Here is a 24703-nt window from a genome sequence, read left to right as displayed (position 1 = left end):
TTGTGTTTGCATTAATTTGAATAAAGGTTCCTATTATGCAGTGAAAGTGTGGTTACAATTTTTCTAAATATTACTTTTGTGTAGACTTCGTTACAAATACCTGTAAGTCTGTATACATTAAATGTGAGTTAAAAACATTCTGACCAATATAGAAGATAAATTTTCAATTGCTAAGCTTAGCTGACCTTCAAGTATATTAAAATGTAATTTAAATACATTATGAAGAAAGTAGATCAAAAAACATGCAACACTGAAACATTCCCAATAATTAGCATTGTAAAATACAACTCTAGCTTGAAAAAATAAATACATTAAAACACTGTGAGCACCTCAGAGTTAATGATATTTTTAAAAATTGACTCAGCACCTGGCCACATATTTATTATGTAATACATGACAAAGAGCATTGTATTAAATAGCTTTAATAGAAGAAAATCAGTTAGAATTGGAATGCATCCAACACCTTGGTAGTAACAGTGTTATTTGTAAAACACTGTAGGCTTGATATTCATGGTGCCCACTTGCCATGTTGGTAGGGATGGAGGTTCTACTGGCCTGTAAGCCTGTGTGGTTGTACTTCTCAGCACAGGCTTGGGCAAAGCTGTCCCCCTCAGCCATCACCTCATGGGACTGAATTGAAATGATATATGATGGCAGCGAAATAACTTCCAGGTCAGCACACTAAATCCATATGTTGCATTCCTGCACATGAGCATTTGAGGTTCTGAAGGGCATATCACACTATTCTAGCTTACAAATAACGTTCAGCTTTTCAAGTTATTACATAACTGTAACCGTTTATCACAATAGTCAATATATAAAAAAGCATTTCACACAACGACACACCAAATCAATAGAAGTCATTTTCAGAATGGAAAAGTCTGCTGCTCCTGAATATAGGACCGACTTCACTCCTTGTTACTTGGTAACCTGCGAAACAGACAAAAGAAATGGTTCATGCTGTAGTAAGCAGGGACTGAGGGTGAATTCATCAACATTTCACATGCGTTTTTTGCCACACAGGAAACCAGACAAATCTTAATTAACATTAAATCCTGGGTGGAAAGCTAGATGGAGTTACTTCTTACCTTCATTATGAGCCTTGACCCTCTTTAGCCTTTTCTGGTGTTGCCTCAATCTCTTCAACACCAGCCTGGGTCATCAGGTCAGCAATGTTCTTCTCCAAGTCATCAATACGTGTGCTCATCTCATCAAGTGGAGAGGCAGTTAAGGTACATAATTAAAATGAGACAACACACAAAGCTACTCTGAAATGGATTAAATCATGTCTGGGTCAGTCTGTCACTCAGTGCTTTGAATGTGTTAGAGAGATGCTGGATACAAGAAATTAATGATGAGATATAAGTTTATTATTGGATAATATTAAAACTAAATTCAAACTATGAATGGTAATGCATTTCATCAATGAACAAGTGACTGCTGGCATTTTAAATGATAGGATATTCCTCCCTATGATCTGGTCTGACATGGTCTGGAACTTGTCCTGCATCTGTTGCAGCAGTGTCTGGACCTGTGAAACAAACAACACAAATAGTGTAAGTGACAAAAAATAATGAATATATAAACCAAAGTTTGTTCACTGAAAATGGCAGCTATTCATCAAATTTACCAATTTACTTTGTAGATGAGTGTGACACCATTGTGAATTTAAGTTGTAACACTGCCAGCACTACCTCTAGCGCTGGCACTCCAACTCTAATGCACCATGCCTGTGCCCTATAAATGATTTCAAAAAGCAGCAGGACAATGATAACTTAAGTATCTTGTTTCCTTGACAACAATGCAAAAGCTCAGTAACCACGGGAGATGACTATTTAATTCACTATGCATGTTCTCAGAACAATGAAAAGACCATTACTTCACATTAGACTGCATTTGTGCATTTTCTGCCCATCTCATAAACTGGCTCTATCACAGTGGTCTCTACAGTGACATTAATATCCCTATACACTGATCAGTAGTTTATGTTCATCAAATGCTAAAAACTTGTTTTAAAAAAGAGCTGTGCCCTTTTAAATTCACTAAATGTGTTCCTCAAATGCATTTGTTAAGACTTAAATGAACTAATCTCCAGACACAGCATGATAAATTAAAGGCTCAATAAAAACATAAATAGAAAACATATATAATTGTGTGTCCACTGGAAAAGGTTTTGGAGAGGTTTTTAGAGGAAACTTTACCTGACAATTTCTATGAATACAACAGTGTATAGGGGAAAATTACATTTTTCACACACGTGTATATACATCTCTCTCTCTCCATATCTATATCTACATTTATATGCGAGTGTGTGCAAAACGAAAAACGGACAAGGCAAGCAAGAGTATTCTATGGTTGAACCTCAACTCCTCTTACTGAGGCTCTTCACCATGACAACATTTAGAAACATTATCTCAGCTATCTCTGCTGTATGACACAATGAGGAGGATTTTGTATTCATATAGTTCGATGTGTGAAACTGTACTTTATACTCAGTATGATAGCAACGTTACTAATAGAGCCAGTGTCTCTGTGAGAGATAACATTACATTACACAGCAGCTTCATCTCTGTTTATGTAATATTATGCGGTTACTCGGTTGTGATTTAGTGATGTCATTTCGAAGACCAACTGACCGTTGCTTACATAACATGATGGAGCTAAACAAAAGCCAGGAAGTTCTGGCTTCAGAAACTGCTTCAATACAATGAGCAAATGAACTTGTTTTATTCTGCAATCTAATAAATAGCACGAATTTCTACAGATTCTCTATACACTGGCTAACCTTTGCTTGTTAGCTAGCTAACGAGAGTTTGCCATCGTTAGCATTCATTGGTGGCTACGCTACTGTAGCTAACGCTTGCCAACACGATCACGACTCACCACATTGGTAAGGTCCTGAACCGACTTGGGATCCGTCTCAGCCATGTTGTGATTTAAATGATTATCAGTGCCTAAACAGTACAACTATCCAAAAGGCTGTCTTCCGATTATTTTACTATCAGATCCGTAGCAGTTGGAAACAAATAGCAGTCCGTCGCACCACCCACTGCAAAGTCAGCTGTTCCACAACACAGAGAGTCTCGCGAGAGAGCCGAGTCACAACGCTAAGAAATGTGGAACATTGAGTTTTTAATGGGGAGCGTGCACACTACTTTGTAGTTTTGTTTACCTCACATGGCCTCAGGAAGACCCTAAACCAGATCCACTCAGAGCATGTTGATCACCAGAGTTAGGCTGCAGCAGCCCCATTGACCTGTGTGTTTAATGCACGAATTTGGAGAGTAATGCTGAGCAACCGGTGTGTGTATCTGTGCGTGCGCGTAAGTGGATCTGTGTGTCTGTGGGCGCGTGCACATTTCTCCTCCTCTCGTGTGAACGAGTTGAGATTTGAAAGTTGAAGCTGCCAGGGAACCCAGTGTGTTTTGACGCTGAGTGTGCGGGTTGGTGTTTTTGAAAAGGTGAAGGAAAGTGAATGAAGGCGACTGGTAAGTGAAGCTGGAATTTTTCCACGGTTTACTTATAAAAAGCTGAGTGTTAAATTCTGCCACAGACATTAAATCTTTATCGAGAGCGTAGTGAAACCGGTGGGCACCGTGCGTGTTGGAAATGTGCTTTTTAAAACCAAAATTATTCATCTACTAAGAGAGAGTTAGAGTTTAAAAAAGGTTTACCTTAGCGTGATGAATTCGACATTATACAGGTTAAGCCCACTCTTTAAACAGTATTAATGACTGTTTCTTTGTGTCCCGCTACTGTAGCTGCTGCAGCCCAGTAGCCCAAAATTGATGTCTGAAAGTTGAGGCATGTTGGCCCAACCCCATGAAGCTATGCTTTGCTTACATAACACAGCTTGTTCTGTTACAGGAGGTGGCCCAACGCATTTAGGCTACTACGACGTGATGGTTTACAGAAGGAAATAGCTGGAGACGCCTTAGATTGTTAAATTCCCGAATAATGTTTAACCTTAGGGAACCTGTAAAAACATCCTTTATGGAGTGTGTTCAAGGGCTGCTCTGCAGCTTTGCATTCACTTTGCATTGTTGACATTCGTAACTTTTTAAACTGCTTTAACTTACATAAATGAGAGGCAGACTTTGGATCTCACTGAGGTATGAAGTACTTGAGAACTGGCTCTCCCTCCACCAGATCCATCTGCCTGGCACTATATCTCAAAGCAGTGAGGTCTTGACTGGAATATTGACATCTTCATGTTGTTACTTACAGCTGAGTTATGTGATATAGCAGATGCCTAATGAGTAATCAGACTTGTTCGTCTTGTGGATGACTCCACCATGGAAAGCTACATCTGCTGCTGTGTTGAAATAACAGATTATCAGCTATCATACCCAGAGTGTGATAAAAAACGACGACCAGAGAACCTGTTGGTGAGGTTTTTTTTTTTAATTGTCATATGCTGACTGGTTCACTAAGCTATACCGAGTGACTTGTCAGCTGACTGGCTGCTTAACATGTATGAGGACAAAAGAGTTTATATTTACACTGGTGCTCCGTTTTAGATTGGGCAGTGAAAAAGGTACTGTTAAGTTACACAATGATTATTACACAGCCAAAGGAAGAGTCACACAAGAATCACGCCACACCAACTTCCTGTACTTCTCAGTATTTGCTCAGATTGTGTAGGTCATTGTTTTGTGTACACAGCAACATGCTGGCTATAACATTAAACACCTTCACATGACATTTCCAATTAGCTGCTTGTCAGTATTAGAAAATCATTTTGACTGAGTTGCAATAAACCACTCTGCTTGTTCAGTAGGTTGTTATGGACAAGTGGGGAATCACTAACCTTGTCGCTTTAGTAATTTATGTTCTTACCCCTTTAAGACTGTCTGCTAACACTTAAGCATAAAACACTAGTACTTTGGGGATTACAGTACTCCAGTACCTGAACCAGCTGTAATGCAGGCAGAACAGGTTGGTAATAATATGTGTCAAACTGTGTGCACACTCAGAGTGAAACTGTAGTGTTGCTGTCTGAGGGAAGTCAGTTAGTAGGAGGGGACACAGACTTGCATTTTGACTTGTTATCTCCACACAGCGGCAGCTAATACTGACACCTCCCACCCATGCAGGCCACCTCAGTAATGCCCAATACCTGCCTGTCATCTCTGTCTTCACTGGCTGTTAGCTATTTAACCTTTCCTTGCACTCCACTTCCTCTCTGTCTGTGGGATAGTTCACATCTTTGACTTCAATTCCCCACCTGCCATCCCCATCCCACTATGTGGCTACTGATGCTGTTACTCTTCTTATGTGTCCTGCATAGCCAAAAGATCCCTTCAGCATAATAACTAATTACATGTTTATTCAACTCACCAATAATAAAATAACTCTCTTCCTACTCTCTGTTTTCCAGGGTAAATTGAAATGAGCTTTCAGCTGGTGTGTTATATCTGCATCATCAGTTGAACTGTTATGAAGCTTGTACTGGATAGAATGTATGCCCTGTAAGTCAGTAGGAATACAGGGGTGGGAAACCCCTTTAGAGTCAGTGTTTACATAGTTGTATATACAATGCATTATTTTAATTACCTGTTACACTAGTTCCCTTTTACACATATCCTTTATATTCAGGTGAGCCACTTCTGCTTATATTCTGTACAGAACATGTCTGAGTGTATATGTTCCATTATATGATTACTTAATAATTTGCTTCATTTTTTTTAAGCAAAGAATAAAAGTATAAAGATTATAGAGCTTTTAGGCTTCATTTGACAAATGTTTTACTAACTGAATATTATTGCAATATCAGTCGGTAAGTGAAATTCTCTTTCTGACTGATTTGCAGAGAGCTGGCAAACTCAGCAACAAGTGGGAGAAGGAAAATACGGGTGTGCTCACCCAAAAAACATTAACAGATGTTGACTTAGAAAAATATGTACAGTGGCTGCAGAGAAAGTTTAATTGTCCTAAATATGCACAGCAGGAAGAGTTATAAATGGTGATGGACTGAAAACTTTATACTGAAGTTGAAGTGTTGCTGCTGTAGTGTACATCAAAGACTGATAATAACTTATAAAATGAACCCAAAGGTAACATTTACCATCTACAGCAGACATCTTAACTTGTCATTGCAGAAAAAGCACAGAGGTCACAAATACTGTTAATGATGGTTCTGCTCTGTTCAACTGTCAAGAACCAGTATGCACAGTACCAGTACTCTGAAACTACAGCAGCTAAATGGAATTCAGTCAGCATTCATTTTATAATTTACACCAAAACATCCTCAATTAAATGTCATATGAGTCTTATTTGTATAAGTTTGGCCATTCACGCCACAGTGTCAGAGCCACTAGTCTGCTTTAATTTGATTTCTCTGAGAGAGAGAGTATTGTTAGGTGGAGAGGGGATAGTGATTTAAGCCAGGCAAAAAAAAAAAACAAAAAAAAACACAAACAACAACAATCTGGGCCATATACAACTGTGGAATTTAAATGTGACCAGTTTAATAGGTCTTAGTGCTGTTTGGCTTGTAACAGACCTCTGGTTGCCTCAGAACAACCACCAGTGATAACTGATAAATCCTGGTACTCTTCTGCTTTCCAAGGTACAACTTCTAGACCCCCCAAACACCCCTGATCTTCTGTCAGTGTGATGGATGCAGAGGTGGTTCTGCAGGATGAGGACATGGAGGCTCGTGGACGCTGCTTTCCTGGCTGGCGGCCTTCGTCATGGTGTTTGGAGGGGCCTTGCCCTATGTGCCACAGTACCAGGAGATCCAGAAGAGTAACAACAGTGAGAGGCTTCTCCACCAGAGTCTGCCTGGTGCTGCTCATAAGCCAACATCCTGCGCATATTCTTCTGGTGAGGATGAGATGGAGAGAATTTTGTCTGTCTTTCAGATTTTTTTTTTCTGTCTCTCAATCTTGCTTTCTTGCCATTTCATTGCCATTTACGAGGTCACTCCTCAGATCCGTTTTTTGTGTCAGAAGTTAATGGAATAGGGAAGAAAATCATATCACAGAATAAAATGAGACTGATTATGCATTCATAAGCATGTGCTGCTCTTTTCGAAGCTTTCTGTAATTGTTTTACACACGAAGGAGCACAAGTCGTTCTTCCAATTCGAGGACAGGAGAGGGAATGTAATAGATCATTTATGGAATCTGGTTAAAACAGGTATAATTTAAAAAGCTATATCTGTGCTCCCTATAAGCCTATATGACATGTCCAGTTATAAAATCCATGTAATTAAATTATTTTCTTATTAATCCTATTTTTCTTATTTGTTAACAGCGTTGTTTACATGCCTTGTTTATTGTTGTTATTATTTTTTATTTTCTTGCAAGCAACATATTGATTTGTTGTCTACTCTGTATTTTTTCTACAAGTTTCTCTTATATGAAAAATATATTTTGGTCATGTCATTTTAGGATAGGGAAACAGTTTGAGCTGACACTGCTGCTCCAGAGTGTGGTGATGATCCTCACCATGTTTGCCATGCTCCACCTCTGCTGCACAGTCCAAAACACCAACCGAGTGAGCACCAAGCGTCACCGACTTTCAGGTAAACTGGCTTTGTGCCAAAAACCACTTTGACTGACAGCAGTCATAAAGAACCACACAATAACTACTGACACAACAACCTAATCACATGTATATACAGTAGTCACAAATCATTTCATGGCAGTAAATGACATATCCAGTATGCTGCCTCTCTGTATCAGGAGTTTAGATGCCAAGTGCTTCAGCTCCTACTTCTTACCAAAAGAGGGGGCCATTGGAAAAGCTTAGATGGAAAGGCTGCTGTTTTCAAAATGCTTCACCTGTGTCAGCCACTTTTCCTGATTTCCTGATATCTCATTTAATCATTTTCCTTATTCTTTCTTGAATGGTTGCTCTTGTCTTCTTTTGTCTAGACATTAATGTACATGTTATTGTGCAGCAGTAATAGTAAAGTCAAGAGGGTAATGAAAATAATGGTATCATCGATATTAAGATGTGTAAGAAAGTGCAAGGGAAAGCAGAAATGTCCAATGGATATATTAGTTGCTGTACTGTCACACATGAGATTAGTCTATTCTGAGCCTGAGTGTGTGTGTGTGTGTGTGTGTGTGTGTGTGTGTGTGTGTGTGTGCAAGTAAGAAGTGGATGAGGCATTGGTGCTGGGTAAGGGACAATTGGAGAGGAAATGAAGAGGGCTAAGATTAAGCAGACCAATATCAGCATCCACTATGCATTGTGTGTGTGGTGTGTGTGTGTGTGTGTGTGTGTGTGTGTCTTACGTCTGCACGTATAGAAGAAGGGAGCCCTTCCAAGATTATTTTCAGGGTCACTCTTTATAGGGTGCTGTCTTTTATGGGTAATTGTGTTTTTTTCTTACCAACGCTCGAGTTGATTGCTTTTACAAATGGGCTGACAGAAATTCAATCTAAGTACAATTTTTATTAGATAACAGCCTACGGAAGGAAATTGAATGATAGAATCTTGTAATACTCTGATCATGCAGAGCAGCATGCATTATTAAAGAAATAAATTATGACAAATGTTTGATTTTATGTTGATTGATGTGTGCGGATGGAAATCTTTCTGTATAAAGAAAAACATAATGTTAGTCTGTTTGTTTTGCTGTCAGTTGCAAATCTTTTAAAGTGAAATTTGATTGAGGAACTAAAGATTGTGTGTGTGTGTGTGTGTGTGTGGACGGATGGACATGAGAGTAATGATCATCTGTGCTTCTCTTGTCTCAGCAAAGAGTCAGTGTATTACTCACCCCCCCCCCCCGTATTAAGGCCCACGCGTAAACTTTTTCATGGTGAGTAAAATATTATATGACGCCTGTTTGTGGATTGTCTGCTTTCACTGAGGGTGGATGATGTTCATAGATTTTATTTATACAGAGAGCGATGGTTGATTAAAAGCAATATAGCCCAGGATCAAATCTTCATACACAAGTTTGTCCGACACAACCCTGGTTACTAAAACTGAGAATGACCACCCTCTCACATGATGGCCCCCACCCCCACCTCCTGGAAGGCGAGCCTGAGATCATGTTTCACACAGCGTGGGTACGTTGGGGGGATGGTGGAGTCAGGACAAGATTAGCTCAACAGCCCTTCGTCCCCACTGTCCTCTCCTCCCTCCATGCCTCCATTGCTAAGTCTTTCCAACAGATCAGGGTCATCTCTATGTTAAGTAGTTTCCTCGCCCCAAGATGCATGTTGGCATGACTTCCAAAAATGCAACTATTTTTAGGGATCTTTCAGGCTGAGATCTCTCTCCTCTCAGCATCGTTCTCTGCTCTTTATCTTTCTCTTCTTCCACCTTCCCTCTTTTTTTCCCACCTTCCTCCACTGTCCTTCTGTTGCTCTTTCACCTGCTCCTGCCTCTTCTTCTCTTCTCCCTTCCTCTAACTTCTTCTTCCAGTAGGGACATCTGAGGTTGCCAAAGTCTATGTGTGTCATACCGCAGTCACCGATGATCCTGCTGCTCGCCTGCCAGCACCTGTCCCCCACTTACTGACCTCATTTTCCACTTCCTAATCACACACACACACACAAACACAAACTGACAGATAAGGTGCAACAGAGAATCCCTTCACTTGTCTGTGCAACTGTTGGTTATGCTGATGATTCCTACCTGCTACAATCTGTTGTTGCTGATTGTGCTGACCTCCCTCATCCTCCACCTGTTCTGGGTCCCTTTCGCATACTTGTGAAGGCATTTATTGCCATGTATTCCATATTTCAGTGATACAAAGTATGTCTGCTGAATTATCCCCTAAGGACATTCAGTGTTCCTCTGATGAAACCTGGCATACTGTTTTGATTCATGTGGTGTCCAACCTTGCGCACAGAGCTTTTTCCACAGTATGCAATCGACTATGCATTGTTGCAGTGACGCTTTGACGTAACTTGAATAAGAAACATATTCAGGCCTTTTTCAAAACAAGTTTGTTTGTGTGAGATCCAAACTGAATTTGATCATCCACCAAATCTGCTGGTCTGCTTTGATACTTGTTCACTGCTGTTTCCATCCATGGTACATTTGCGTAATGCTTTTCCTCTGCCAGGAGTCAGTGCTGGATGCCTTACTGATGTATGCTGGGAAAATGGAAAGCAATGAGTTGGGGGGTGGAGGGCACATTAACATGACTGAAAGGAGTGTGGTCAAAGCCCTCCTCCACCACAATCCTCCTAGGGAAATAAACGTTGTGTTGCATCACCTTGGGACTGAATGTTATTGTGCATTCATGTATTGAGATATTTTAGCTTATACAGTCATACAGTTTTGTTGTAGTCAATGAAAGAATGCCCTTACTGATGTTCTTATGTGTGTATTGTGCTCTGACTATACACACAAACTGTACTACAGTCTGACTGGAGCCAACCTACAACCAGCATTGTTCAGGAGGACTCAGTTACTGTTTCTTTGTCCACTTAATTTTCCATAGTTCTTTGTTACTATGGAAAATTGTCCATATTACCACTCCCAGGTTTGGACTAAATTGTCAGTGTGACATTCACCTGTCAGACTGTAACTTTAAGTACACATACATAGTAAGAATTCTTTGTATTTGGAGATATTTAAGTTGAATAACCCCTTAGACCACAGTGAGACACAGTACTTTTCTCAGCAACCAACATGAACACACAGCAAATGCAGTGGGATGCCTTTTCATTTAAGAGGAGGCTGAGTGAGAATCAACATAATTAGATCAGGAATTGAATTTTCAAATCAGGTCACCTTCATTGTCATTAATGAGTCTGAGCAGGTATGGACCAGGCGAATTGGTTTGTGTGTGTGTCTGTCTGTCATAGGCTACTTTTGGGGGCAAATTAAGTCATTAATTAATTGAAGAACTGTTAACTTGGGACACCCTGTCCAATTGGTGACATAAACTTCTTAATTGGGAAAAGGCTGATTTTTGTGTTGGTGGTTAAGACTGGGGTAAGAGTTAGGCAAGTAGTAGTTATGGTTAGGGTTAATCACTAGGAAATGAATGCAAGTCAATATAATGTCCCCAAAGGGACCTGTGTGTATGTGTATGTACTGGTATGCTCTACTTGAGCTTTTCTTTATGCCACCTTATTATTATTGTTGAGTATTATTAACTACAGAATGAAAGATCAGCAAAAACAGAGGCAGTTTTTGATCTGTGTCAGCATTGTACAGAGCCCATTACAATGTTATTCTTCACATAAACATCAATAGAGGTAAAACCCCTTAAATATCTATATATCTAACTGTGAAAATATTTTCAAAATAAAACAAATGTATTAATTTCTCCCTGAAGGATGTGCTAAACTGAATTAAAGTGAAAGTTTGGAGCCCAGTGCTTTGGCCGCCGAGTCTTTGTGATGGTCTCTACACTGAGCTGACTCAGAGTTATGACTTTGCACTGACTTCCAGTGGCTGCCCCAGGGTGCCACATTAACAGTCCTGGCCTTATGATACAGGGATTGGGAGGCTGATGGGAGGTGAGAGGAGAGAATATGTTCAAAGGCAAATGTGACCTCAGGCTACAGTGTCAGGCTTGGTGCAGTGAAAGTCGGGAGTAACTTTGAACAAGTGAAAACATGAAACATAGGGGCTGGTGAAATGCAGAGCAGAGACAAATTGCTTACATATGTTATGCTGTTAATGTGAATTATTTAAGTTTCAAAAATTAAATGTTCAGGACTGGAATTGGATCAACTAGAAGTTCATTTTACATGTAATAAAAAGTAGAACAACATCCTCCTCTTCTGGTTGGACCAGGTAAAGCACATTCTAACTACTGTAACACCTTTGATCTTAGCTCTAAATATTTTATTTGTAACCTGTACATACAGTTTTACAGCACAGTTTCACATTTAACTCACCAATGTTCTCAGCTCTCATCTACAACCCCACTTTGTGAGTCACCAAGCACAAAGCCACAATTGCTATTTAACTTGCTGTTTGTGGGAGCCAGTGAGAGCTTACCAGACCATAAACCGAGGAAGAGATGGGACTTTTGATTGCTGGTGTTGACCCTGCGGTCATCCTTAAAACCGTAAGCTCTCAAGTGGTGAAAGCAATTTCAATTTGCTCTAGATAACCTCTTCAGTAGAGGCTACACAGACCAAACACTGTAAACGTGATAGGAATTATTTAAAGAGTGTGGGTTCAGTCACTGGCTAATTCATTGTCTGTAATGTTGCAAAATGAGCTTTCACTCTACTCTTATTTACACAGGCAAGAACAAATGAGCAAATGAGCAAATGTGCTATTTTCCAGCGATTTATTGCCTCATAAAGTCACACCATAGCTGCTGTGCACTGAGCAGAGGTAACTAACTTGGGTCGTTCAGGCTGTCTTAGAGATGGAAACCAACTTATTTGATTTGGCGTATACTGTTTTAGTGATTTATCAATAGACAAATAACTACTACTGGGGCTTCAGTGCTCTTTTTTCTCAAGTATAACTTGATGGTAAAGGAGATCTAAATATTTAACCTTTTTAATTTCACCTCACATATTTTAATTTTTTAATATCTAACTCAGTGAATTTTTACATTAGGTCATACTTATTAAAAATATTAATTAAAAATACATTCCAGTGTTTCTGAAATGTCAGTGTAAACTTAAAAACTGTTTCACTGTGGTGTATACCTTCTACAAGTTCAGTTTTGAGGATCTCATTTGATGACAGTTCAGTCCAGCTCCGCTCTCTCCCATATGCTTGAAAAGAATTCATGGATTAGAGTCAGGAGACTCAAAAACCTCTCCGGCAGTCTGCTGCAGCATAACCAGCTCACCTCATTATGCATGAACAAGTCTCTGTATTTTGTCTCACATTCTTGTATCAGTTCCCAGAATTGGCGATAATTCAGTGTTCTGGCGAGGATGAAGTTGATAATCTCTACAAGCAGCTGCATTACTTTCTTAAGATCCATGTTCTTTAGGTTTGCCAGGAGAGCTTCTTGGTGAATAATTGGGATATCCTCCCTCTTCCACAGCAGCCTGATAAGACCCATCACTTTCCCACACGTATTAGGGTCGGTCAGTGCACACAGATGTAAAATCTGACCGGCTGAGGTTGTTCTCTTAAAAAATAAAAAAGTTCTCAAGTGCATTTAAAACGTCCCCTCCTCTGGTTTGGCTTTGCGTTGGCAGCGAGCACAAAAGGTTTGTCGCCAAAGAGCCGTCTTTGGGGAACCAGGCCCAGGTGCATAGTTGTGCAGCATCACTAACGTTTTATCCACAGCCAAGGTGAAACACAACAGCTGACAGATTCACACTCAGCTGCTGTCCATTGTATTTACCAGTCTATTCAAACAGTGTGTCCAACAAGTCAGCGTATGTAATTTTGGCAGAGGACAACAAACACGTTGTCTCTGTGCCTGTAATATTTCTCTTTTTTTTCTGACCTGTTCTCCCTGATACTCTGTATCTATCTATCTGTTCTCTTCCTTTTCATCTTGGTTGTTCTTTCTCAGGCCACTTTTGTTTTTATCAGGAAACCATCCATAATTCAATATGGCCCACTCATCAGATAGTGGTTTAATCTGCTGACCTCTCAATACAATTAAAGCATTTAGTATTAATAATAATAATAATAATAATAAACTGATGATCTTACAAAGGCCTATGTAGAAAATAGAGGCTCCACTGGCTGCACATCGCCTGGAGGCTGTGGGGTCTAACTTCTTATTCCTCAAGTTGTTTCCAAGTACACTAGTGCCCACATTACACCCGTGTACAAAATTAGTGAGTTGTGATTCTGAGTCAGTGTGCCTATTTTATGGTTAACATATGCATTTCCCCAAGGTTTACATGTGAATTTTGACAGAATTTGAAGAAAAACTCTAGACTTACTTTGTTGCCTTCTCTGTGTGTTTGGTTGAATCTCATAGGCAGGGATGGTGAGTCTTTAACACTTGCAAAGCATATATGCGCATTGCATTTGTTTCTGACTTTGACCCAGTATGCTGTCACAGTAACGTAATCACTGAATGGTGCAGTGCAGAGTATGGTGACTCTGCCACTCAGCCTTATCTGCGACACTCAGGCAATGCTGGAGCGGGATGAATCAGGTGTAACGTAACAAACACGAGCACACATACACACACAGACACACGGACACAAAGACAGATATTGTGCAACCCAACCAATGGAATTTACATATCCTATAACACACAGAAAAGTGTGCTGCTTACTTTCAGCGTCAAGTGTGTTTAATTAAACCCCTGTGATAACAGTTAAGTTTAATTAGCAAGTCAAATAAAGTCAGGCAGGTGAGAGGTGCTTTATTAGCAGTCAAGCATATTGGATTACTTGGGCAGAATATTTAAAACTAAAAATAAAATAACATGCCTCAGAGGGAGTATTTGTAGAGATATTTTTTTGCTTGTAAATTTTCACAGAAGCTCACACAGGAGCTTTTTCCTAAACCAAAGATAAGTTTTGTAATTACCTTTTGGATTGAGGAGGTTGTTTTCCAGTCATTGTCTCTGCCTGATATGATTTTTAAGTGTAACACATTTGCAGACATTTCCATTATGTGGCATGCTGGGAGGTATTAACACATGAAGGTGGTGGAGTGACTGTCCCTTCTTTGTGATGGCTAAGGTGACCATGCAGCTCTCACATACTTTCTGTCATCCTCATGTCCTGAATTGAATTATTTTCCTGTGACAAAGTGTGTGTATGTGTGTGTTTGTTATACATTATATAATGCATACATTTTCACAGAAGACATTTTGAAAAGCACAGATGTAAATAATAACATGAACGATAGCTGAATTCCATTTAGCTGCCTCAGTTTCAGGGTCATGGTATTGTGTGCGCTGGCTCACTGTCATACTCACTCACTGAGACACTTGAATAGAACTGAGCCATTGTTAATGTTATTAATTACCTCATTCTAACCTAATCGGATAAAATGTGTGGGTGTCCAGGGACCTCTATGAAGCACTGCATTATACTGAAGGGCTGCTTCGGAGGTAGGTGGAGATCAGTCATAAATATATGAAATAACGGTATATTTTGAAGAATATGACTGTAGGTTATAAGGTTAAAACCTGCAAAATTCACTGGGGTCCTTTGGTCCAATGAACTTGAGAAACCATTCACCCCAGATCTCCTAATCAGTCAATTTAATGTTCTAGTGTTAGTGCATGATTTAATGAAGATACCTTTTTATCAGGCATTTCACGGTAAGTGTGAATCTGATTTGTTCTTAATTGACCCACCTGGTCCAGAAAAGGTCACGTCAAACAGAATGGAAACTCAGGCTTTCCTCTCAAATGGAAAATTCAATGTTGAGCAAATTTCTCAGCCTCTCTCTGAGGGTCTGTCCTGATACCTTGTGGTTATTTATGGATGTGGGTTAGTCATTCATGAACTTGTCTTTGACCCTGTTGAACTGGTTGTGTCAGTCAGGACAGTACGTCACCTCATTAGACCAGCACAAGAGAGAAGACCTGACAAACAGACATCATCTATCACCATCCATCTTAGCCATATAACCCGACAGGTGTGTGTATGTGTGTGTGTTTCAGTTGTGTCTGAACATGAAGTTGATACCTCCTGAGTGACTGTTAAGTCAATGAAAGACCAGCCTTAGCTCATTCAGTATAGCAGAACTGTGGGTTTAATTTGGTAAAAAAATATCATCATGATAAATTTTGCTATATATTTATCACTAATCACAGTATGTGTAAATAATGCTACTATTATATATACATATTGTGACAATGACTACAGCCTGAAGAAACTAAATGTAGTATTTCAGGTCAATAAAAATAACATTGAAATGTGCAAACATGACCTGTAGTACTGTTTATTTTCAGTATTGCTTAATCTAGAGCTGAAACAATTAGTTGACTAATAGATAAGTTGATCAACAGGAAAATAATTGGCTACTATTTTGGTCATAAAATAAAGTCATTTTTAAGCAAATATACCAAATATCCAATGGTTCCAGCATCTTAAATGTGACACTTAGCTGCTTCTCCTTGCCTTGCACAGCTTACAGTAAACTGAATATCGCTCAGTATCATCTAGTAATCATTAGCCCTGTAGAAAACTTTCAGCTAGCAGCCTCTCACTTTTAGCTGTTGCTGAGCGTTGCTTTCACCGACAAATGGCTGTACATCAAGACACCAAAGATTGTAATGCTGCTATTGTATTCGCATCCACAGTACTGTCTGTGGTTAGGTGTAGGCAACAAAAGCATATTGGTTGAGGTTTGTGAAAGATAATGGTTTTGGTTAAATTTAAATAAATACAGTGTGTGTGTAGAGTCACTATCTTTCACTAACCTTATAACATAACCATAAATACTGTTGTAGTCACAAGAAGTCAATATTTTACTCACAAAAAATTTGAAAATTCTTGTCCATGGTTGTGACTGTTTCACAAACTGCTGTGAGTGTGGGTTGGTACATCATATCAGCTGTCACTAATTAATGTTAATTCTGTGACTAACTTTATGACTTTATGGTTTTTGTGCTCTCTGCAAGCTGCTGTCAGTGCTTGAACCTCTTCTTTAGTTGCAACAAATCTAGCAGTCAGATATTTTCTTTCTAGTGGACTGAGGGGGGGCATCCTCCCAAATGAACATGAACTGCATCATATCAATGAGTTGAGCTTATAAACTTTGCAGTATATTTTTGAATCATGACCTGCAGTATTTGGATCATGGAGCGTATACAAAATAAGGTGTGTGAGATTATGTTGTCTACAGCCAATGTGTCAGATATATAGGCTGTTTAATCATCAGCATTTAGGTATTTTTTTGTCCAAGACTTGTTGCTTTTCAGTAACAAAATCACCTCTATATTATATATTTTAATATTATTATTATATTATTAACATTGTTTGATCTGCTTTGTCAGCAGGTTTCTTGCATGTGGAGGGTAAAACAACATCACTATTTCTTTTCTCTCCTTTTCTCTTCACAGTCGATGGGCCAATTTGTTTTTTTCCCTAGCAGCTGGTACACTGTGTAAGCAAACTGCAGCCTAATCAGCCGCATTGTGGCCTGGCTGCCACAGTTATTAAAGCCACACACCAAGAACCACATAAAATGCAAATTCCCAAAGTGTACCTTCTCTAATGAATACATTTTAATTGTGTTGTGGTGTCCTTGTGGGGCAGTAGTATGTGGCACCATCCTGCAGGTGAAAGAAAAGATCCTGCACACACTTAAGTTTGCTGGTTTACTGTCTCATTCTCATGTAGTCTTTTTAATTAATCTATTGTCTTTTCACTATCCACCTTCATTTTTACCTCCCCTCTTCCACTGTTTCTTACATTTTTGGAAAATTATTTTTCATCATCTAAACAGCTTTGTCTCGTTCTCTCATAATCCCCTGCTTACCTATAGTAAGGAAAGCAACAAAGATGTGTTAGCTCTAGAGGTTTGCAGTTTTTGTCAGGTCAGCGGTTCAAACCATAGGGAATCACACCACAAAGACAAATGATGACAAATACTTAAATACATGAAGTAGCTACTGACAAAACTGCTGATTATGGACAAGCTGATATCACAGAGGAATAACAAAAAAACTGCATGTAGGGTAAGCAAAATTATCCACGCGATTCTTGGAGGGTTGATACACATCAGTCCTTGACTCCACAGTGTCAAGAAGGCAGCATGATAAACACAGATCCCTGTGAGGTTTAAACTCATTATTCCCTCATTGAGCCGAACTAAAATGAGCACAGCCTCAACTGTTCCTCCTTCACTCCCCCACGGCTTCGTTGCTCAGTGTGTTGTGCCCTGATCAGACCCCATCAGAGGGAATGTGATAGAGTCAAACTTGAAAAACCCTCTGGCTCGCTCATTAAGAGAAAACTGCCTGTCTCACACTCTGTCTCTCACACACAGACAGAAGTATAATACCCATGCCCTGAAGGAAATAGCCTCAGTAAAACTGCTTACTATACCACTGGTAAAACAACCTTATTTCAGTGGATAATTGGCCAAATATACATTGTCTAAGCTGATGGAGAAGTTAGTAACATGATCAGATCTGCTTGTGTCAGTTAATGCTTCTACCGTCACAGAGTTCATGAGTCACTCAAGAATTTGAGATGCACTTCTCACACGTGCCATGAAAGAAAAACAAGAAACACACATCCTCTCATAGAAAGTTTTCAAACTCTAAACTTTTGGGGATGATCCATTTTGTAGAAGAACAGGAACTTACAGCTGTGTGTGTGGTAGAGGATGTAGCAGGGTGCCTGCTTTCCCACTGTCCTAATTGGAGAGGTGATGCTGTGCCCTGGGCACTGTGCCATCCATGAGCCACTAGACTCGCGCAGACTCCTCTGACTCGCCTCCAACATGTCACGCTGAGCTTCCTGAGAACATCAGTGCCTGCAGGACTGGCCTCAAACCCAAACACACACACACACACACACACACACACACACATATGCACACACACACACCTGTAAAGTCAGACCATGGCAAACATCCAAAACTGGCAAGAAAAATACCTGCGTCACTAGAAAAACTAGGATATCAGAAAAAAGACAGGCCACAAGATGATTACAGTTTGTCTGTTGTTCGCTGACAGTGTGTCTTTGTTGCCAGATGTTTGGAGTGAGCAATTTTGTAACTCTTCCTCAGCTGGTGCTCTTGCCGTTTCTGCAGATCAAATACTGTAGTTACACCAAAGCAGGACATCCAACAAGCAGCTGAAATAATTATCAGAATAACAATTTGATCAAGACAGCAGCTGTGGAATGACATATAATCAGTACACCTATAGTTTGCAACAACTACGAGTCCATGTAAACTCATCATCCCCCTGCATCTGCAAGCATATGAAGACAAGTTCAAACTTAAGTGGACAACAACTTTTAATTGTCACTGTTGTTCCATTCATCCTGACTGAGTCATTTAAGACAGGGCACTATATTTCACTTGATAGCCTGCTATGCTTCAGTGGAGCTCATGTTAGAAGCAAAATAAATGAAAGTTTGTCATTCTGTTTTACTGTATGTCCTAATATGATCAATCTCTCACACAGTAAATTCTTTGCAGATATCAGGATAGAGGAATAACTCAGTTCTGTGCACAGATTTATTTGAGTTGGGAGTAATACAGTAAATATAGCCTTTAAATAAACTGCAAACCAAAAGGCCTCTCTGAATAGCCAAGGTTGCCATGGCCTCACAGATGAGTCTATTTACTGAATGCCTTGTAAAAAAAATTATTTGTGTAAAACATGCCCTGTCTCCAGAATGTAATAAACATAGTGGAGCAGTAGGCACATTGAACAATAAACTAATCTCACAGGGAAGAACATTGCAAGAATACTGCAAGATGCAAAACATTTCTCAGTCTCTCTCTCTGAAAAGCAGTCATTTCTCTCTCTGTCTGCTCCACCCTCCCTTTGTCTGCCGTTCTCAGACTTCATCCATCTCTTTTTTTCCTATTTAAGTCCCTTTTTCTCTACCCAACTTTGTAAATCTCTCTGTATTGCTCTTCTGTCTAAACTGTTGAAGCAAGCAAGTGGACGCTGATGCAACCTCACAGCAACAACATGCTTGCTGATACTCTTCCATCTGCATCATTTTTTTTTAAAACAAGCACTGAAAGACAGTCAACTACAAAAGGAGAAAAGCATCTCATTTGTGAAAAAACATTCATACAGATTTTGAAGTGACTTAAAATATGTTTATGAATAAGTCCAGTCAGGCCCAGTTCCTGACATTTCAATGTGACAGCGTGGCACGTGTCTCTTTTGCTAACATTGTCCAACAGTCTTAATAAAATGCATTGTCTTTACATAGTTGATGATAGGAAAGGGCTGTACTGCCAGAGCAGCCAAGATTCACAAAGCTGGTTTCTCCTGCTGTTCATCCTTTGAAATATTTTTATGATCTTTTCACATAAAAGCAGGGATAAATGTATCAATACAAAGGCTCGCCAGCTTTTATCAAGAAAAAAACAATTGTACTTCAATCTTTGATTTAGTGCTTCTAAGAATGCAGGATCTACATTTGTCTAGCTAGAGGAATAAACAGTACGTGTTGTATTATCAACAGTCTGATAGGCAGTCACTTGTACCTCTGGCTGCTCATACAGTAATTAAAAGCTCACTTGTTAAGAATTTACCTTCCTTTCAGAGATTAAAAAATAAATAATGTATGTATAACACTACAATGGCAGCTGACACAAATAGAAAATGGTGGTAGCTCTTCAGTGACTCAGTGATAACACTAACAGTGTGACAGACTTATAATTTAGAATAGTAATACTGCAATATTTCAATTTTGTATGTTTTGTTGTTTCTATTATTCTCTGCTGCTTGCCACAAATGTCACGCCATCTTGCACCTTGCATTGTCATTTACTCAGTATTATAGGTGCATAAGAAGGTAAATGTATAAACAGTCCCAATGAGAAGCAATGAAACATTATCTTAGAGTTGTAACCACACACACACACTCATCCTTGTACACCTGTCTTTGTGGGGACGGATCATTGACGTAATGCATTCCATAGGCCCTTACCCTAAACTGGACCATCACGGCTGAATGCCTAAGCCTAACCCCTACCATAACCTAATTCTAACCTTAACCCTAAAACCAAGTCTTAACCCTCAAAAAAATCTGTCCCCACGAAGCTGTTGGAACCCACAAGTACTGGGCCCTCCCAGTTTTTGGACCCCACAAATATAGTAGAACAGAATCGCTCACACACACACACACACACACACACACACACGTGCACAGCCACAAACACTTCTTCATCTTCTTCCTGAGGGTACAATTACCTCATCACCCAGTCTGAGTCCTCAGTAATTAGCACAGCAGCGGCTCATTAAAAGTCATTATTTAGATAGAATGTCCATTGACCTTCGTCACTACACAATTGGCTACTTTCCTTTGTTCTCCTCTCCTTTGTGTGTGTGTGTGTGTGTGTGTGTGTGTGTGTGTGTGTGTGTGTGTGAAATCCTGATAGAGACTAGACCACAGTAGATTCAGATATCATCTGTTTGCTGCAGCAAAAAAATATTTCATATGGTTCCTATGATCACTAACCAATTTCAGCTATTGTATCATCTTCTGCATTTCCATGTGCATTGCCCAAGCAGAAAATTAAGCTGCCATTTCTGTGTGCATGTAAAGTCAGTGGCAGTCATGTGTAAGTTATAGAAAATTGGTTATTCTGTGCGCTGTACAGTTTTTTAAAAATTGCTCTTAACAGTAAAATACTAATATTAGGCACTGGATGGATCACACTGTCAGTTACTTAGTACGACTATTCCTTCACATGTTATTATTTTTCAGATAATCGTTCAGATTCATTGAATCCAGGGTAAATGTTTGTTTACTGCACATATGATAACATGCACTTGTACTTCACACAGTCACTCTTTTCCCTGTGATACATTTAATCTCAGAGCCCATTCCCAGCACTGTGACTAAGCAGGGCTGCTTAAAGATTTACAGCATTAACCACATTGTATCAAGTTCCTAAATTTGCAAGCGAATGTGCCACCTCATGTTTTTTAATGTGTAATTTATAAACATTTACATAAAGCTTTTGTTAATCTTTTCTGCTCTTCTAGCTGTTGAATCTTATATTGTCTCACATATTTCACTCTGTTTCTATGGAAGTTCTGGGCTTTCTCATCTAAACATGTCACATTGTGTTTGTGAACAGACTAATCCAGATTAGCCTGCATGGTACATGTTACACTGTGGGATGGTTCAGGAGTCTGAATGATGTGATTGAAAGGACTAATATGATTTATGAGCACTTCCAATTATGTACGCAAGAGTGTGTTATTTTATATCCATAACATTAGGAAATGTCAGTATGTGCCCTAATGTGCCCAATTGTTACATAATGTCATTTACACAAGCCTTGGGCAATCATTGCTTTAAAATGCATCTAATAAACCGCAGTTAAGTTGTGCATATCAGATGTGCATTTCTGGTACCAAGGCTGTATTCAGTTGTTGAAGTCTAAATTGAAAATTAATGTTGTTGTTGTTTACATATTCACACCTTAGAAAATATGTGTCACTGGCATGCCACATCTCAAACTATCACATCTGCCATGAAGGTCACATTGTTTGATCAGGAAAGCTTTTGACACATACAATGTGATTCTGCATCTGATAAGTCTTGCTGCCCCTCCTGACTTCCAGTCACATTATCTTCGATTTACACCTGCTTATCTCTATAGGAAGAGAGACTCCCATTGATAATGTGTCTGCCCTGATAGACCCTAATAAATAGTTTTTTGAGCCTTTTGCCCCCCGTTGTTGCTGTGTCCTTATCTGGACCTCCCCACTCTTCCATCTGGTCAACAGCTGATTATAATCAGAGCAGTTCACCTTCACACACAGCCAAGCTTAACTTTGATTTGTGAGTGTGTGTGTTTAATTGAAAGGAAACAGACAGAAAGACAAAGAAAGAAACCTTTACCTATGTATCTTTATCTTTACTGTATGTACATCATTAAGTACTGAATTATACACATTGTACGCCCACAGCTCTGACATGTGTTTGTGTGTCTGCCTATGTCTGAGAGGAGTGTATGAGTAAGAAAGAGAGAGTCAAGAGAGAGCAAGAGAACGAGAAAGCAGGAGTGTGGCTAATTTGATCTCCCCCTCCTCTGTCTCTGTCATGCTCTCCCAGCATGTGTGAGGAAGGGTGGAGTGCTTCGGTGATGCCTCACATCCTCAATTCCATCCTTCATTCCTTCATCCTCAGCGCCAAGGTCACTGCAACTCAGCACTGCCCCCACCAACCCCCTCCAGCCCAGTTATCATCCATGAGACACACAGCTCCATGGTCCACTTCACTAGCACTTCAGCCTTTCAGAAGCCTTTTATGTCTGCTATAATCAGAGTAGCCATGAAAGGTAGTCAGGCAAATGTATTGTTACTTTGTAACAACTGGCTTCATGGAGGGACAATTCATACAGATTTGTTCTTTAGTGGTACATTCAAATGTCTGAAGAAAGCTCTTTGCATTCACCAGTTTTTTTATACTTAGATTTTTTTTCTCAATAAATATAGGAGCAGTCTAGACAATAATTTAAATATGTACCTGACATCAACTCAAATAAAAATTTGTAATCAACAGAAACCTGCAAAAATATTATTCTGTGCTATAGCAAATAATTTACATCATGTTGCTGAAGCTGCCTGAGTTGGAACAAGGCAAGTTCAGGAAAAGAATATGGAAGTACTGCATAGTGCCCAATGACTCAAGTAGAACTGCTGGAATAATGAGTTACTTCACAATTTGCCATTTCTGACAGAGAGGTTGTATGCATCAGCATTTACCTAATTAGTGTCACCCCTCCCACATGTGTGCCATGATTCATGCTGCCACACAGCATAACATGGACAGTAACAAAAAGCAGGCATGGCTAAACATTTTTATTTATGACATATAAATGCATCTCAATAAGTACCAGTACATGAAACCCCCCCTTGGCATACAGCCAAGAATCTCATTGTCCTGCTGCACTGTACTAAAATTGCAAGACTGTATAAAACACTCTCATGAGTGCGGCTCAATGTAAACCCAGTATGTGAACATCAAACAGCACTGAAGCTAAAATTCATGCTCATTGTTTAATTTCTAATCCACTATGCTAGAGTAGAGCCAGAACAATAGAGAACATGTCCACTGATCATATGGTATTCTTACATACTTCATTGTATGTAGTTACATTTATGGTCGTGGAGAACAGTCTAAAAAGACAGACTTTCCTGCTCACTGTCAGCTCAGTGTCAACTCTGTGCCTGATGTTCTGCATCAAACAAGCATTCACAAACCCAGCTCGGTGTAGTCTGACAGCATGAGCTGCCAGCAGTGGTTGAAAGCACTAGTCTGCCAAAGAAAAAATAAAAGTGAGGCCAGGGTTGTTTTGCCTCATTTGAATCTCCTGATGTTGCTTCAGCCGTCATTCTACTGCTACTGAAAGTGAGAGTCAGATCAATCTGTTTTAAAATTTCTGAGAAAAATGATTAATAAAAAATAGATGGAAAAGACAACAGCTCATCAACAACACCCATAATAAGAAAACATATCTGCTCACTCATCACATTGGATAACCTTTGAAAAACACATGAAACAGAGAAACCGTACTTTCTTTGAAACAACGTCAAACTTTCATTTTGCTGCAGACAGCAATCCTAAACAAGCAGTGGACTTCAAAGAGAGAACACTGAAGTTTTCTTAAGGCCAAACCACCTAAAGACATACCCCATCTTGTGTGATCTTGAAAAGATTTGAGACATTTACAGATTTAGCTGGCATGCAAAGGAAGATATAGAGGCTTATGCAGCTGCTATCAGGACAAATGAAGGACAATGCCTATGAAGCTTTTTTATCTCTGATTTTCTCTGCTTAATGGAATTTACAGTGCTGCATTGATGCAGAAGAAGAGGGTGGGGTAGAAAAGTAGGGGTGCTTTGACTGAAGGGTGAGAGAGAGAATGTTAAGACTTATAAGCAGGATAGCAAGAGAGAACTCAGTGTTAAAAGACACAGAGAGTAGAAGTCTTCAAGCAGCTGAGAACTGATGACAGTCCTAGGACTGGGTGCATTCTAATAATTACAGGTGAAAATGTGTGTTTGAGGTCCAAAGTCAGGGGCGGTGCCTTCAAGTCAGACTTGATTTCCAGAATTTGCATATTATAGGTTTAAATCATGCACTTTGGGCTTGGGTTATTGATTCCAAGGGACCTATGAAGACCCTTAGTGGAATGTAGGAGACTATAACAAT

At 39.5% G+C, this 24703-nt stretch overlaps 3 protein-coding genes across 5 annotated transcripts in view; 2 read left to right on the top strand and 1 right to left on the bottom strand.

Moving 5' to 3' along the window:
- Window positions 1–406: 406 nt before the first annotated feature.
- The window catches only part of hsbp1b (heat shock factor binding protein 1b), a 37578-nt gene continuing 13281 nt past the window's right edge, over window positions 407–24703 (bottom strand). Inside the window, exons 1-4 of one of the 3 annotated variants that reach the window (XM_018703599.2) lie at window positions 2884–3055; window positions 1465–1531; window positions 1089–1215; window positions 407–930 (exon numbers count right to left, since the gene is read on the bottom strand). In XM_018703599.2, the coding sequence (XP_018559115.1) occupies window positions 1094–1215; window positions 1465–1531; window positions 2884–2928 (234 nt within the window). In that variant the 5' untranslated portion in view covers window positions 2929–3055 and the 3' untranslated portion in view covers window positions 407–930; window positions 1089–1093. Of the gene's footprint in view, window positions 931–1088; window positions 1216–1464; window positions 1532–2883; window positions 3056–24703 lie in introns of those variants that run through there. The other 2 variants (XM_051073549.1, XM_051073550.1) reach the window with 2 other exon arrangements.
- The window catches only part of si:dkey-246g23.2 (solute carrier family 66 member 2), a 120019-nt gene continuing 98528 nt past the window's right edge, over window positions 3213–24703 (top strand). The window contains exon 1 of the mRNA XM_051073542.1: window positions 3213–3488. The gene's annotated coding sequence lies outside the window, so the exon portion shown is untranslated. The remainder of the gene's footprint in view (window positions 3489–24703) is intronic.
- On the top strand, window positions 6589–22707 carry LOC108901911 (solute carrier family 66 member 2). The gene is given in 6 exon segments (XM_051073548.1): window positions 6589–6652; window positions 6655–6764; window positions 6766–6801; window positions 6803–6828; window positions 7398–7531; window positions 22601–22707. Coding segments are annotated over 6 exon segments (372 nt in total). The 5' UTR covers window positions 6589–6618; the 3' UTR covers window positions 22633–22707.

Source organism: Lates calcarifer, linkage group LG10 (genome assembly GCF_001640805.2).
Source record: "Lates calcarifer isolate ASB-BC8 linkage group LG10, TLL_Latcal_v3, whole genome shotgun sequence".
NCBI classification, from domain to species: Eukaryota; Metazoa; Chordata; class Actinopteri; family Centropomidae; genus Lates; species Lates calcarifer.
This window is presented reverse-complemented; position numbering and strand designations above follow the sequence as displayed.